Source organism: Mobula birostris, chromosome 12 (genome assembly GCF_030028105.1).
Source record: "Mobula birostris isolate sMobBir1 chromosome 12, sMobBir1.hap1, whole genome shotgun sequence".
Taxonomy (NCBI): Eukaryota; Metazoa; Chordata; class Chondrichthyes; order Myliobatiformes; family Myliobatidae; genus Mobula; species Mobula birostris.
This window is the reverse complement of record NC_092381.1, coordinates 18,892,625-18,908,370: the sequence shown is the minus strand read 5'-3', so window position 1 is coordinate 18,908,370 and position 15,746 is coordinate 18,892,625. Positions and strand designations below refer to the sequence as shown.

The following is a 15,746-nucleotide window of genomic DNA, read 5'->3' as shown; positions in this document are numbered from 1 at the left end:
AAACTGCAGAATCTCTTGTATTTCAGATTTGTAGCACAGCTACTAATATACTGTAAATGACAAGATATTGAAGAGGCCCAGATGCACTCACACAGACTTCCACTGACAATAACTATAGGTGGATTTACTCACATTGTTGTTGGAAACATTAAGGTACTGAAGATGAGTCAGTTCACTGATCTCATCACCAATTGCAGTCAGGTGATTATTGCTGAAGTCCAAGTATCGTAACTTGCTGCATAAAAAAAGTTGTGTTGGAATGGTTTCTATTCTGTTATTGTTGAGATATAGCTGCTCCAGGTTTGAAAGAGTTCCAATTTGCAGTGGTATGTATGCTATTGCATTGTACCAAAGTTTAAGACACGAGAGCCATTTCAAATGCTGGAAACTAATAATTTCTTCTATGGTCTTCAGCCTGTTGCCTTTCAGATCAATCTCACGTAGATTATACAAGCTAAAAATGGAATGTGGAATGCGTTCTAGGTCACAGTTCTGAAGTTCAAGGTGTGTGAGACTTACCATATTTTTCAGTGTATTGAACACAGTTAGTTTGGTTCCTTCATTATCAATGCACAGTTTGTTTAAGAGGAGTCCTGTACCAGTGACAATGGCTGGAATGTGAGGAAGACTGTTCTTCATGTGTAGAACTTTTAATTTCTTCAGGTTCTCAAGGCCGCTCAGAGACACAGAGTTGTTCTTTTCCATTTTTAAGTTACCTGTTAAATGAAGCTCTGTCAGATTCTTCAGATTAAAAATCCAACGTGGAGCTTTTTCCATGTCAGTGAACTTGATGTGCAGTACTTGCAGGTTTTCGGCTAAACAGTTCAATGCCTGCAGGTCCACAATGGTCGGCGTGTGGTAAAGATGGAGCTCTTTGAGGTGAGTCAGCTGAGACATTGACGCTTTAAAATTGGCTTCTGTTATGAGCTCCAGCTTAAGTACCTCAAGCTCCTTCAGTTCAAAGACAGCATCAGGCAGTCCACTGATCATGAACATGGACAACTCGACTTTGTCCTGAGGGTTCTTCTGCAGTTTATACCTCAGCCTTTCCGCAGTCCACTCCAAGTTCAGGTTAATCTGTTTCAGCTTGTTCTCACTGACTTCTGAAAGGAAGACCGAGAAACGCTTTGAATAAAGGGGGTCGTACTGGTCGGAGAGGTGAAGAATGAAAGCAAAATCGTTTATAATGTCTGGAATGTCCCTGTAGCTGCTTTCCTCTCGGACAGTCTCAAAGGAATATTGCTTCAGTGAACGTCTGAGCATCCAATACAGGCTATAGACACATAGCAGTCCGTGTACTGCCACCAGTATAGCATAAAAAGATGCTAAGACCTTGAACATGATTGCCAAAGAATGGACACAGTGATACTGTCTATATCCTGTAAATATCTCTATGTCAACTTTGCAATTGATATCAAATTTCATCTCAGTAACATAGTAAGGGGTATAGACAATGATAAAAATTAATAGGAAGACCTTTATAATAATCTGCCACATGTACAGTTTGTAGATAATGTCTTTTTCTTCAACATGCACTTTGAACTTCTTCACCTTTTCAAAAATAGCCTTCGCCTGCTCTCCTTCCTTCTGGTCCAATATAGTTCTCTCACCCGCGTCCGCCAGATTAAGCTTCACCCTGCTCTGCGCAGACTTGGTGGCCGCCTCGCCAGGCATGGAAGAGAAGGACGTCCTAGCCATCAACCTGGTCTTGTGGTAGGGCAGCTTCTCGCCACTAATCTCCACCGCCTCGGACAGAGCCCGAGTGGTCCAGGGGGAGTTGAAGCACTTGAGGAGGATGGTGATGAAATGCTCGAGCCTGGAGCTGGTGCTGGGGTACTTGAACCAGAAGTTACTGCACATCAAGAGCAGAAGCGTCTGCCAGAGCACCAGGTAGGGGAAGAACTTGGAGAACCAATCAAGCTGCTTCTCGTAACACACGGCGTCAATGAAGGCATACTGTTGCCTGTCGAGAAGGTTCTTAATCCCGCTCAGAGGAGGGAAGCTTCCATTCGGATTCCTCGACGCATTGTTCATGTACCAAGGGGGCTTGCAATGGTCGTCGACCACCACTTTGCAAGGAAGGCAAAGCATTTTGTTCTGAGCAATCTGAAGGGTTCCACCCAGCAGTGCGATCAGGAGCATCACCATGCAGATGTAGTGGCTAAAAACATCCCACCAAGGCTTCAGTATGCGATACGCTGTTTGAGGATCGGTCAACCACTTGAATTCTGTCACTGTAAACATCTCTGCAGCCTGTGGAGTGGGAGGGGTAGCTGGAGTATAAGTGGAAACATAATAAAATTACTTCAAAGTATTTGCACCTTGTTGTCATGAGCAAACGGCAACAGTCAAGTGCTGGCACCGTGTCAGGGCTCAGAACCTCAGTCAAAGTAAATTTATTAGCAAAGTTCATAAAAGACACCATATGCTACCTTGGGATTAGTTTTCTTGCAGACATTCACAGGAAAATAAAGAAATTCAATGGAATTTATGAAAAATTATGCATAACAGGGACTGGCAAATAAGTCAACCAGTGAATCAGAATGGAATTTTTGATCACTGGCCTATGCAATGATAGTTGTTATTTTGAGGCAGCAGGACAGCACAATACATAAAGTTACTGTAAGTTACAAACTAAGTAAGAAGATAGATAGGTCATCAATATTTGTCGTGTCTTATGACATAGGCAGTCAGGATCTCATCACCATGATTGTTCTTGGCAATTTTTCTGCAGAAGTGGTTTGCCATTGGCTTCTTCTCGAGCAGGTGGTGGATGGTCGTATGAGCAGCCGGTGCATAATGGTTATGCGACCACTGACGTCAGAGAGACTACTCTGAAGAGTACTGATAATGGCTGGGGGCACCCGTCTTGTAAAGACACTGCCCAGAAGATAGGTGGGTAGGTAAATAGAAAAATAGATAGCCCAATATGGGTTCAGGGACCGTTCAGAAATTTGATGGCAGAGGGGAAGAAGCTGTTCCTAAAACAATGAGTGTGTGTCTTCAGTCTCCTTGTAACTACTTTGTGATGGTGGTAATGAGAAGAGGGCATATCCCGAGTTGTAAGGGTCCTTAATGATGGATGCTGGTTGAATATTCAGATACTCTTTTACCCTCTTTATTACCAGGCTGTGTCACAGGACAATTTAAATTCACAATACTGTTATTGCAAGAACCCAAGAGCATTGCATCTATACAGATAATGTTGTCAATTAAGATTCCCTAGATAATTAAAATGCAGTTTTCCAGGAAAGGAGCTAGGTTTTTTCCCCAAATGCTTAATGTTCACTCAAAATATGTTAAGTTAAAGGGGAGAATAAAATATGGGATTAATGTAGAATTAGTTAAATGGGTGATTGATTCCTAAATGGACATTGAACTATAAACACTACCGCACTTTTTCAATATATTATTTCTGTTTTTGCATGATTTTGAATCTCATACTGTAATTGATATATTTGTTTATTTATTCTTCTATATTATGTATTGCATTGAATTGCTGCTGCTAAGTTAACAAATTTCATGACACGTGCTGGTGGCAATAAATCTGATTCTGATAGTACAGCCTTATGGGCTGAAAGGCCTACGTCCATGCTCTATCATTCAATGACTTTATAACTCTGACATTCACACGCCACTGTGAATAATCAGCACATGTGAAGAAGTACCCAATCAACCATGTTGCTTTGACAGTGAAGGGTATCTAACTGGCTACTTCACAGCCTGGTACGGAAACATCAATGACCAAGAATGGTAAACCCAACGAAAGGTAGTAGATACTGCCCTGTCCAGCACAGGAAACCTCCCCGCTCCGTCCAGCATATCTACAAGGGGTGCCTCACCATCCAGGCCATCTTATCTCTGTGATGCTGCCGTCCAGAAGGAGGTACAGGAGCCTTAGCTCCCACACCACAAGGTTCAGTAACAGTTATTACCCTTCAACTATCAGACTGCCGAACCAGCATGGATAACTTCACTCACTTCAACACTGAACTGGTTCCACAAGCTATGCATTCACTTTCAAGGACACTACCACTCATGTTCACTGTGTTTCTAGTTATTTATTTTGTATTTGCACAGTTTGACGTCTTTTTCACATTGTTTGTTTGTCAGTCTTTATCTGTAGTTTTTAAAAAAATGATTCTGTTGTATTCCTTGTTCTACTCTGAATGCCTGCAAGAAAATAAATCTCAAGGTGGTAGGTGGTGACATACACATACTTTGATAATGAATTTACTTTGTGCTTTGACGTAAACGCTGCCCTGCTCTGAGTGTTGTTGGGCCTGCACTCATTCACGGAACTGGCATGCCTTCCGTCACACCCTTGATTTGTGAGTTGGTGGTAGAAAGGTGTCGGGACATCTGGAGCAGAATTAATATCTTGACTCTAGTTTAGCCAGACAATACTTTCTGGGGCCTCTTTTCACCCTTCCTCCTGTTGGCTTATCAACATCGACCAGAAGCTGAGGTGGATCCACAAGAAAAGGTTGGGGTTTCTATAAGATCACACCCCATCTCATGCTTCTAAACTCATGAGTACAGGCCTAGAAGGCAGGACTGGTCTGCCCAAGAGCAGTGGAAGAGGAGTCACTGACAGTATTTGAGAAGTGCCTAGATGAGAGCTTAAATCTCCAGGACATTGAAGGATAAGGACCAAGTGCTGGCAGATGGGATTATTGTGGATGGATGCAGCAGACTGGAGTGGAGCATGGGGGTAGTGAGACTCTTTCAAGAAGGTATGTACTTATACCCAAAGGTGCCGCTCTTCAAACCTCCCCCATCCCAATTCCCTGCTATTCATTGTTCTGGCCTAGTTTAACCTCCTGAAATGCATTACTTTGCACTAGTCCGAGTTAAGTTCCACCATCATTCCCAGATCCACCTCCCCAGTTGATCTACCTATATCCATAAGCTTAGACAACCTTCCTCATTGTCCACTCCACCACCAATTTGGATGTCATCTGTAAACCTACATGCCATCTACATTCTTTTCCAAATCAGGGAAGAAAGTGTGGGAGCTTCCTGTGTATAATTTGGTCCAGCATTACAACCGGCATGAGTACACTTCAAACTTATTCTTCAGGTTAGCACTTTATTCCCCAGAGTTTAGGAGAATGAGGAGATTTGAAAAGAGGTATACAGAATTAGAGGTAGCGTGGGCCGAAGCTGCTCACTCAATCCTCCACACTGTACAGGGTGTGTGAGATGGCGCTTTCTAATCCCTAGAAGTCAGTGAGTTTACAGCACTTCAAGGGCTTATGAACTCCTCTCCTTGTAAAATACCCAGAAAATACTAGGCTCATTGTAAGTGACTTGCAGGTTTTTAATGACCTTCCAAACTATTTGTACTGTTTAAAACCTCTGTCCTCCTTAAAAAAAAATTGATTTTAATTAACATTTTTGTAATTCATCTGTATAAATATATCAAATGAATTTCAAAGTAAATGGAAAAGGTTTTTTCAAATCTTTCTTTATAATATTCCTGCCAAGACTTAACCCAACTTGATTCTTTCAATCTAAATTTTTACTTCACAAAAACATTTGTCAAATGTGATTTTTAATTCACTGAAGGATTCTAATGGTGTGCCTGGCAGTTATGCCATCCTGATGACATCACTGTGTGTTGGGGATTCCGGAGAACGGACAACCAGCGATGGGAAAGGAAATTCACGACTGAAGGCTCCCTGAGTCTCCATGCGCCCCTTTGACAGAATCTGGTCACAAATACCACTGGCTGATTAATGGCTCAGACTGTAGAAGTCATTGCTAACCATTTGTAAGGATGTGATATCACGTTACATTACTGGCCACATAGCGTCAAACGTTCCATGCCAGAAAGTAATGGAGGAAATAGATTTCTAGTGACATTGATATGACATCATAATAACCAACTGTCAGCCTCACTAATTACCACACTTTCGGGCTCCGATTACTTTTCTGATATAACCATAATTTGCAGCTACATTATGATTCTACTGGCAACGCGGCATGTCAACAACAGCTTGCATTTTACACAGCATCTTTAACAAAGTCATGTATTCCAAGGTGGTTAATGGGAGCCTTCTTAGTAAAAGGCTTCTAATACAGAGCCACAAAAGGAGTGTTTCGGAGGATCAAGAACCAAGGAGATGTCAGGATTACTGGCCAAGATGGAGAGGTAGATGTTATGCAGCATCTTACAGGGTGGCATGCTTGTGTAAATCTCTTACAACACCAGCAACCTGGGTTCGATTCCCATTGCGATCTTTAGTTTGTACATTCTCCTCGTGACCGTGTGGGTTTCCTCCAGGTAGACTGGTTTTCTCCCACAGCCCAAAGACATACTGGTTGATAGGTTAATTGGTCGCTTGGGTGTAACTGGGCGGTGCAGGTTTATTGGGCCAGAAGAGCCTGTTACCGTGCTGTATCTCGGAATAAGTAATTCTTGTAAAGGAAACGTAGGGGGGAGAGGCAGAGGGCCATAGGATGGGAATTCAAGAGCTCAAAAGTCAAGGCATCTGAATAACCATTGGCAGAATGGTTAACATCAGAGTGTCAGAATATGAGGAATGCAGGCATCATCAAAGGGGGCAGAGGGGTATAGGAGGGAAATTCAAAAGCTCAAAGCCAAGACATCTGAATGACCATTATTGACAGAATGGTTAATATCAGAGTGTCAGAATTTGAGGAACGCAGGCATCATCAAATAAGAACTAAGTTAACGAGTGACTTGGGAGTCAGGCAGACTTACCTCAGGAACAGTTGGTTACAAATATGTGAAGCCTGGCAGATTAGAGAGGCTCTCTGTGTGTCTTGCTTTGGTGCTGGCCTTAGAATGGCAGCTGCTGCTGACGTACTTCACAATCCCTTTCTTCTATGGTGGTTTGACTTTGAAAGTAGCTCTTCAACATTTTGATCAGATTAGAGTTAAGAAAACACGGAGAAGTTTCTTTCAACATTTTATAAAATGTCTTTCATCTGATGGTTTGGCATAAATGCTCCACACGGTTTCAAATTAACTTTGCCTTTTCTCTTAACTCTCACATCTTTAAAATTAGTTTTCTAAGACATTAGAATTGTGGAGTTCCAGTCATCAGTGCACTTGCCATGATGTCAGTTTCATTATGATGTCATTCACTCATAACCATGCGGTGAAACTATACATAGCGACAAGATCCACTAACGTCAGTTTGCTTTTAAACCATGCTCACATTCTGTTTTGTGTGACAGAAACAAGATTGGCATGTCTCTGTTTACAAATGTCTCCTATTTCTGCGCGGATTCCTAAGTGTTTTAAAGAATGGAATTGGAGAAAAGAAATTTATTATTGCTTCATTTTCATGGTTTTCCAATATACTGCACTCCTTGGTTCTTGATCCTCCAAAATATTCCGCATGGAATTTAAACTGGAGGTGTTAGAGGGTGGAATTAAGAAGGAGATTTTTGAAGAAGAAAAGCTGCCTTAAATTTAATTGGATTTGGTTGTGTGACTGTGGTAGGATGAAGATTATTCCATGCTTTAATTGTGCGTGGGAAAAATGAATTGCTGTACACATCTGACTTGGTAGTTAGTATTTCAAATTGAGTTGACTGCCCTCGTCTGCTCCTAATAGGTTTGGGTTTGATGTGGGATTGGTAGTCTATGTTGAGTTGACCATTTAACATTTTGTAAAAACAGGTCAGGCGGTGTGCTTCACGTCTATCTTGGAGAGAGTTCCACTTTAATGAACTTAAAAGTTGAATAACACTCGCTTCTCTCTCATAGGTATTTGTGACAAATTGGGCTGCCTGTCTTTGGACTCGCTCGATGGAAGTAGTGTTTCTGTTTGTGTATGGGTCCCATGCAGCAACTGCATATTCCAAATGCGGCCTAACAATGGTGAGGTACAACTTCTCCTTAACTGAAGCTGAACAGTGATGAAAATTGCATCTCAAAAAATTTAGGACTCCTGTTGCATGATGCGTCTGACTATTCCAGCATAGATCATTCTGGATTTTGATAACAAGATACCTGATATGTTTGGTTTCTTCAAGGATAACACCCAGGATCTTATATGATGTTTTACCTGGTTTTCTCTTCCTGGTGACATGCATGGTTTCACATTTGGAAGGATTGAACTGCATGCCCCATTGTTGTGACCACTCAACCATACTATCAAGATCTTTTTGGAGAACATCTTCATCATCAGTTGACTTAATTGGCCGGTATATCAAACAATCATCAGCAAAATGTCTGGTAGTGCTTGTGACTTTTTCGTGGATGTCATTAATATAAAGTAAAAACAAATGTGGGCCCAGCACTGTACCCTGGGGTGTACCACTTAACACTGGACGCCATTTAGAACTTTTTCCATTCACGCACACATGTTGAAGACGTTTTGTCAAGAAACTGGAAATCCATCTTTTAGTATTGGAGCGAACACCGTAGAAGTCGAGCTTCCTAAGTAATCTTTGGTGGGGAATAATATCAAATGCTTTAGAGAAGTCGAGCACTACTAAATCATTGATGACATTGTTAAGAAAATTCTTGGCCAGGTAATTTATTGTCAGGATAAGCTGAGAGTCGCATGATCTATGCTTCCTAAAAGCATGCTGGTTGTCAGCAAGAATATTGTGTCTGCTAAGGTACCTCATCAGATTGCTGTCAAGTATATGCCCCAAGAGTTTACAACAAGTGCTTGTGAAAGAAATAGGATGATAATATGCTGGGTTGGTGGTTGGACCCTTCTTAAAGAGAGGAGTGATGTTTCCCTTTCTCCACTCCAGGGGAAGATCACCTGAGTCGAGCGACTGCTGGAAAATAAAATGCAGAACAAGAGCTGCGATCTTAAGGGCTTGATTCTGAATCTGGTCTGGTCCAATAGCTTTTGTCATATTGATGTTGAGCAATAACTTTTTGACACCTTCAACCTCAATTTCGATAGGAGGCATATCAGTATACGGGCTGGGTGGTAGATTAGGAAAAGATGAAGGTTCCGTATCTTCCTGGGTAAAAACATTTTGAAATTGGTTTGCAAGAGCTTCTGCTTTCTCCTGGTCCTCAGTGATCTGACAGTTGTTTACCTTTAGCATCTGGACCCCAGTGTTGTCTGTCCGTCTGGATTTCACATATCTCCAAAAATCCTTAGGATGCTCCCCCTCAAGAATTGAAGAAACACATTGTTTATGAGCACTCCTAATGGTACGGTCGACTGGTTGACTTGCTTTCACACTCTGGTGAATTTGTCCCAAACCAGTCTTGTACCATTTTTTTTGGCACGGATGTAAAATTTCTCTTTCTAACTACAGAGATGTTTTAATTTCGCTGAAAACCAAGGAGAATGCATACAGCCCTTAATAAATTTATGAGGAACATGATTCATAACAATATCATTTAGTGAGTCTCTCAGCCACACCCAGTTGTCTTCAACAGATCCTTTGTCTGGCTGTAAGTTAAAGAAGTCTCTCCCAAGTTGTTTTGCTAAGTCCTTGAATTCCTCACTGTTCCCCTTTCTCCAAAGTGGAATTTTACGAGGTGGTTTAGGGGGAACTTTAATCTTTGTGTGCAGTTTTGCTTGAATAATAAAATGATCACTGATTCCAGCACTGGGTGAAACCTCCAAAATTAAATCTGAATGTGAAGTCCTCAATAAATCTAAGGTGTTTTCCACTCCCCCTGTATCATCACGTCTGTTAGGAAAAGTGACTTTCTGAGACAGATGATTTTTCAGAATCAAATCAGCCAGGGCTTTCTGAAGAGCACCTTTTGGTTCACTGTGTGTGTCGTCAGTCCAATCTACACCTGGGACATTAAAATCACCCCCCAGGATAATAAACGGAGAGCATGATGAGGTGTTTATTTTGGAAATACTTGATTCAAGGTCTAAAAGAGGCCCGGACTTAGCATCAGGTGGACAGTAAAAACTCTCGATCTGCACCGTTTGTCCCTGAAGTGTAGCTTGACGCCAAATTTGCTCAGAGTCACTGCCTAAGTCAGTTCTTTCAAAGCAAGGAATAGTATTGTTCACACCAATCAAAACACCGCCTCTTTAAGAGTTTCTGTCCTTTCTAAAAATTTGAAAATGAGGAGGGAATATCTCAGCAGATTTAACTGAAGGATCAAGCCAAGATTCAGTCCTGATTAAAATGACAGGATTTTCAGTTTCAATAAATGAATTAATCACAGCCGATTTTCTTTTTATACTGCGGCAATTAATGATAGCAATTTTAATCCCATTACTTTTACTAATACCTTGCGAGCACTGTCTTTTTTAGTATTACGAGTTTTATTGTGAGCATTGCGTGCATTTCTTTGTCCATCAATATATTTACACTTAGTGTTAGTGGAAGGGGAGGGCTGAGGATTGTCATCAACGGGGGTCTTGCTGTTACCACCTTTTCCAACAATGGTCCAACCATCTTTCGTCTTCACACATTTCAGCAGAGGAGGGTTTCTCTCTGCTTTGGGTGTCGTGACACGAGTCCACCCAGAAGCAGTTTTTTTCAGGGTTATTATGGGTAAATGACCAGCACAATTTGGGCTGGATGATCTTAAAATCGCGTGGTCTTGGAAGCAATATTGAAGATAATGAGTGGTCAAATATTTTATCAAATGTGGCTAGACATATTAGGGAAGCGAGAGCGAAATTTATTCAGTATAAGATAGTACACAGATATTATTGGACTCTACAAAATGGGGATTGTTGATAATAATTTATGCTGGAAATGTAAAAATGAGGTGGGCACATATTTTCACATGATTTGGGAGTGTTCCATGGTTTGTCCTTTTTGGTGTAAATTTCTTGATCTGTTGGGGAATTGGTCAGGTTCCACACTGCCCTTGTCCCCACGACTTTGTCTCTTGGGTCAACGATACCTAATGTAAACAATGACAAATTTACTATTTTAAAGGTGGGTCTCATCAGAGTTGCAAGAATTATACTGCAAAACTGGAAAAAAACCCAGATGTCCCACTGTGAAGGAATGGACTGAGGAAATGATTAAGATTTCATCAAATGAACACATGTTGGGAAGAACTAACAGTGAGGGAAAAGTGCAAGACGCGTGGGATCAATTTTGGTTGTATGTTAATTTAAACTTCAATTAGAACTTCTTTCTGTCTCTAAGTTTTATTTGTTTTCCTGTCATGGGATGGCTGTGTAAATATGCTGTACTCTATTTGCTCTGTGATATGCTGTGCTGCTTTGTCAAATAAGAATAAATAATAATAAAAATTTGAATTAAAAAAAAATTGCATGGTTCCATTCATCACAATCAGAGCCATCTTTCATGGATGCAAGGCTTTCAAAGGAGTTACTCAAGTTGAGCATACTTGTAAGGTTGCTTGATGAATCAGAAAATGAACTTGCGAAGTTAATGACATCACACACTGGGCAGAGCCAAATGGCACTTAAGTTTTTGAAGTGAAAATCAACAGTATCATCAGACACATTAGAACAATTAAAATGAAACCAATTTGTACACATTGAGCACTGAATGCCAGAATCTTTAACAGCATACGAGCACAAACCACATGGGTACTTTGGTTTGCGTTCTCACATTCTTGTCCATTCAAACCATGCAACGTAGAAGATTGAAAGGAGATTTGATGGAGGTATACAAAAATTATGAGGGGTTTAATTAGGGTAAATGCAAGCCAGCATTTTCCACCAAGGTTGGGTGGGACTACAGCTAACGGTCATGGGTTAAGGATGAAAGGTGAAAGGTTTAAGGCAAACATGAGGGGAAACTTTTTTTCTCTCACGGGGTTGTGAGAGTGTGGAACGAGCTGCCAGTGCAAGTGGTGCATGCAAGCTCGATTTCAATGTTTAACAGAAGTTTGGATAGGTACATGGATAGTAGGGGTATGGAGGACTACAGTCCTGGTGCCAGTGGATGGGAGTAGGCAGTTTAAATGTCTTGGCATTGACTAGATGGGCTGAAGGGCCTGTTTCTGTGCTGTACTTTTCTATGACTCTATAAGACCATAAGACCGGCTGACTTTGTGCTCATCTCCTTATATTGAACCCGCATCGCCCAATTACACCATGTGACCAACTAACCTACTAACCGTATGTCTTTGGAATGTGGGAGGAAACCGGAGCACCCGGAGGAAACCATGTTATCATGGAGAGAGCATACAAACTCCTTACAGACAGCGACAGAATTGAAACCAAGTTGTTGGTGTTGTAATAGTGTTAGCTACCTGCTACACTATCTTGGCACCTATATCTTAGCAGAGCCCTAGGAAGGACAATCTGGCTAGGGACCTCCTTGTTGTGGAGAAGGAATGAAGGAGAACATGAGCCCAGACAGAGCTGTAATGTTTGCTCCAGGAGAGAAGGACAGGGTCTGGTCCTCTACAAAGTTGACACCAACTGAGAAGCTATGTTATCTTCACTCAGCGCATGAGCCATCCAGTTAAACGTCATGGTGGGTCAGTCGGAGAAATCCACTCCCTCAGTGGCTGCTCGGAGTCCATGTCTGGACAGCGCTTGAGTTGGAAACGCTGAGATCTTTTAGAGATTAGCTTTATTTGTCACATGTACACGGAAACATACACAGAAATGCTTCACTCTGTGTCAATACGAAACACAGTGTGAGAGTATGCTGGTGCCAGCCTGCAAATGTCGACGTGCTTCTGGCATCAACAGAGCTTGTTCACAACTTGCTCCCCAACCACAGCTCTTTGGAATGTGAGAGGAAACAGTAGCGCCCGGAGGAAACCAATGCAGTCAAAGTTCAAAGAAACTTTATTATCAAGGGCCATATATGTCACCATATACAATCTTGGGTTTCATTTTCTTCCAGGCATACTCAACACATCCATAATTGAATACTAAACATGTTAGGCTCAATGAAAGACTGCACCAGCTTAGGCATTCAACCAGTGACAACAAACTGTGCAAATACAGAAACAAATAAATAATAATAAATAAATTAGCAACAACTATTGAGAACATGAGATCAGGAGCCCTTGAAAGTGAGCCGTACAGGTCATGAGAACATTTTGGTGATGGGGCAAGTGAAGTTATCCACGTTGGTTCAGGAGCCTGAAGGTTGAGGGGTAGTAACTGTTCTTGAACCTGGTGGTCTGAGTCCTGAGGCTCCTCTACCTCCTTCCTGATGGCAGCAGCAAGAAGAGAGCATGTCCTTGGTGGTGGGGGTGGGGGGTCCCTACTGATGGATGTTGCTTTGCTGTGACAACGTTTTGTGTAGATGTTCTCAGTGGTGGGGTGAGCTTTACCTTTGATGGACTGGACCAAATCCACTATGTTTTGTAGGATTTTCCATTCAAGGGCACTGGTGTTTCCATACTAGGATGTGATACAGCCAGTCAATGTACTCTCCACTATAGTCATGGAGAAAACATGAAATCTTCTCACAGACAGGGGCAGGAATCAAACCCTGATCTGCGATTGATGCTGGTGTAAAGTGTTGTGTTAACCACTACACCACTGTGCCAACCTCCCAAGATGTCTGGTTTAACATTTCCAGGCAAATTTATAAAGCAATTGGGATTGAAACCAGCTGGTAAAAGCCAACTCAGGCACACTGCACCACGCATAATTTGTGGTTCCTATGAAGTCAAATGATCCAGATCTCAGAAGCAGAGGATAGACTTGCCCACAACTTTGCATATTAATTCAAAGTTAAAAGTTAAAAGTAAATTTATTACCAAAGTACATACTCTTCACTATAATACAACCCTGAGATTCATTTTCTTGCAGGCATTCACAGTAGAACAAAGAAATAAAACAGAATGAGGAGTGACAAATGTCAATATGCAAAAGAAGACAAGCTGTGCAAATTAAAAATAAATAAATAAATAATATCGAGAACTTGAGTTGTAGAGTCCCTGAACGTGGGTCTCTAGGTTGTGGGATCAGTTCAGTTTTGAGGTGAGTGAAGTTATCCAGGCTGGTTCAAGAGTCAGATGGTTGAATGGTAATAACTTTTCCTGAACCTGGTGGTGTGGGACCAAAGGCTCCTGTATACAGAACAAAGAATATAGGATATTACAGCACAGAAACAGGCCCTTCAGCCCATAATGTTGTGTCAAACCAATTAAATTAGTAATCAACTGGCCAACTAAACTAATCCGTTCTGCGTACACAATGTCCATATCCTTGCTGCAGAAAGGACAGTAGAGCAGCAATGGCTGGAGTTTCTGCATGAAATGAGGGAAGTGCAAGACAGATATATTCCAAATAAGAAGAAATTTTTGAATGGAAGGACACTACTGTGGCTGACAAATGAAGTCAGAGCCAAAGTAAACGTAAAAGAGAGGGCATACAAGGAAGCCAAAGCTAGTGGGAAGATAGAGGATCGAGAAGCTTTTAAAAACCTGCAGAAGGAAACTAAGAAGTTTATTTGGAAGAAAAAGATGAATTATGAAAGGAACATAGAACATAGAACATAGAATAGTACAGCACAGTAAATTCCCTTCGGCCCACAATGTTGTGCCGACCCTCAAACCCTGCCTCCCATATAAGCCCCCACCTTAGAATCCTCCATATACCTGTCTAGTAGTCTCTTAAATTTCACTAGTGTATCTGCCTCCACCACTGACTCAGGCAGTGTATTCCACGCACCAACCACTCTCTGAGTAAAAAACCTTCCTCTAATATCCCCCTTGAACTTCCCACTCCTTACCTTAAAGCCATGTCCTCTTGTATTGAGCAGTGGTGCCCTGGGGAAGAGGCGCCGGCTATCCACTCTATCTATTCCTCTTATTATCTTGTACACCTCTATCATGTCTCCTCTCATCCTCCTTCTCTCCAAAGAGTAAAGCCCTAGCTCCCTTAATCTCTGATCATAATGCATACTTTCTAAACCAGGCAGCATCCTGGTAAATCTCCTCTGTACCCTTTCCAATGCTTCCACATCCTTCCAATAGTGAGGTGACCAGAACTGGACACAATACTCCAAGTGTGGCCTAACCAGAGTTTTATAGAGCTGCATCATTACATTGTGACTCTTAAACTCTATCCCTCGACTTATGATAGCTAACACCCCATAAGCTTTCTTAACTACCCTATCCACCTGTGAGGCAACTTTCAGGGATCTGTGGACATGTAGCCCGAGATCCCTCTGCTCCTCCACACTACCAAGTATCCTGCCATTTACTTTGTACTCTGCCTTGGAGTTTGTCCTTCCAAAGTGTACCACCTCACACTTCTCCGGGTTGAACTCCATCTGCCACTTCTCAGCCCACTTCTGCATCCTATCAATGTCTCTCTGCAATCTTTGACAATCCTCTACACTATCTACAACACCACCAACCTTTGTGTCATCTGCAAACTTGCCAACACACCTTCTACCCCCACATCCAGGTCGTTAATAAAAATCACGAAAAGTAGAGGTCCCAGAACAGATCCTTGTGGGACACCACTAGTCACAATTCTCCAATCTGAATGTACTCCCTCCACCACCACCACCCTCTGCCTTCTGCAGGCAAGCCAATTCTGAATCCACCTGGCCAAACTTCCCTGGTTCCCATGCCTTCTAACTTTCTGAATAAGCCTACCGTGTGAAACCTTGTCAAATGCCTTACTAAAATCCATATAGATCACATCCACTGCACTACCCTCATCTCTATGCCTGCACCTCCTCAAAGAACTCTATCAGGCTTGTTAGACACGATCTTCTCTTCACAAAGCCACGCTGATTGTCCCTGATCAGACCATGATTCTCTAAATGCCTATAGATCCTATCTCTAAGAATCTTTTCCAACAGCTTTCCCACCACAGACGTAAGGCTCACTGGTCTATAATTACCCGGACTAT

At 41.9% G+C, this 15,746-nt stretch overlaps 1 protein-coding gene across 1 annotated transcript in view; it reads right to left on the bottom strand.

The window, feature by feature from the left end:
• LOC140205763 (volume-regulated anion channel subunit LRRC8A-like) overlaps positions 1 to 6,767 on the bottom strand; it is a 36,448-nt gene extending 29,681 nt beyond the window's left edge. Inside the window, exons 1-2 of the mRNA XM_072273382.1 lie at positions 6,731 to 6,767; positions 133 to 2,273 (exon numbers count right to left, since the gene is read on the bottom strand). Coding sequence (XP_072129483.1) covers positions 133 to 2,244 — 2,112 coding nt within the window. The 5' untranslated portion in view covers positions 2,245 to 2,273; positions 6,731 to 6,767. The remainder of the gene's footprint in view (positions 1 to 132; positions 2,274 to 6,730) is intronic.
• Between the last annotated feature and the right edge of the window lie 8,979 nt (positions 6,768 to 15,746).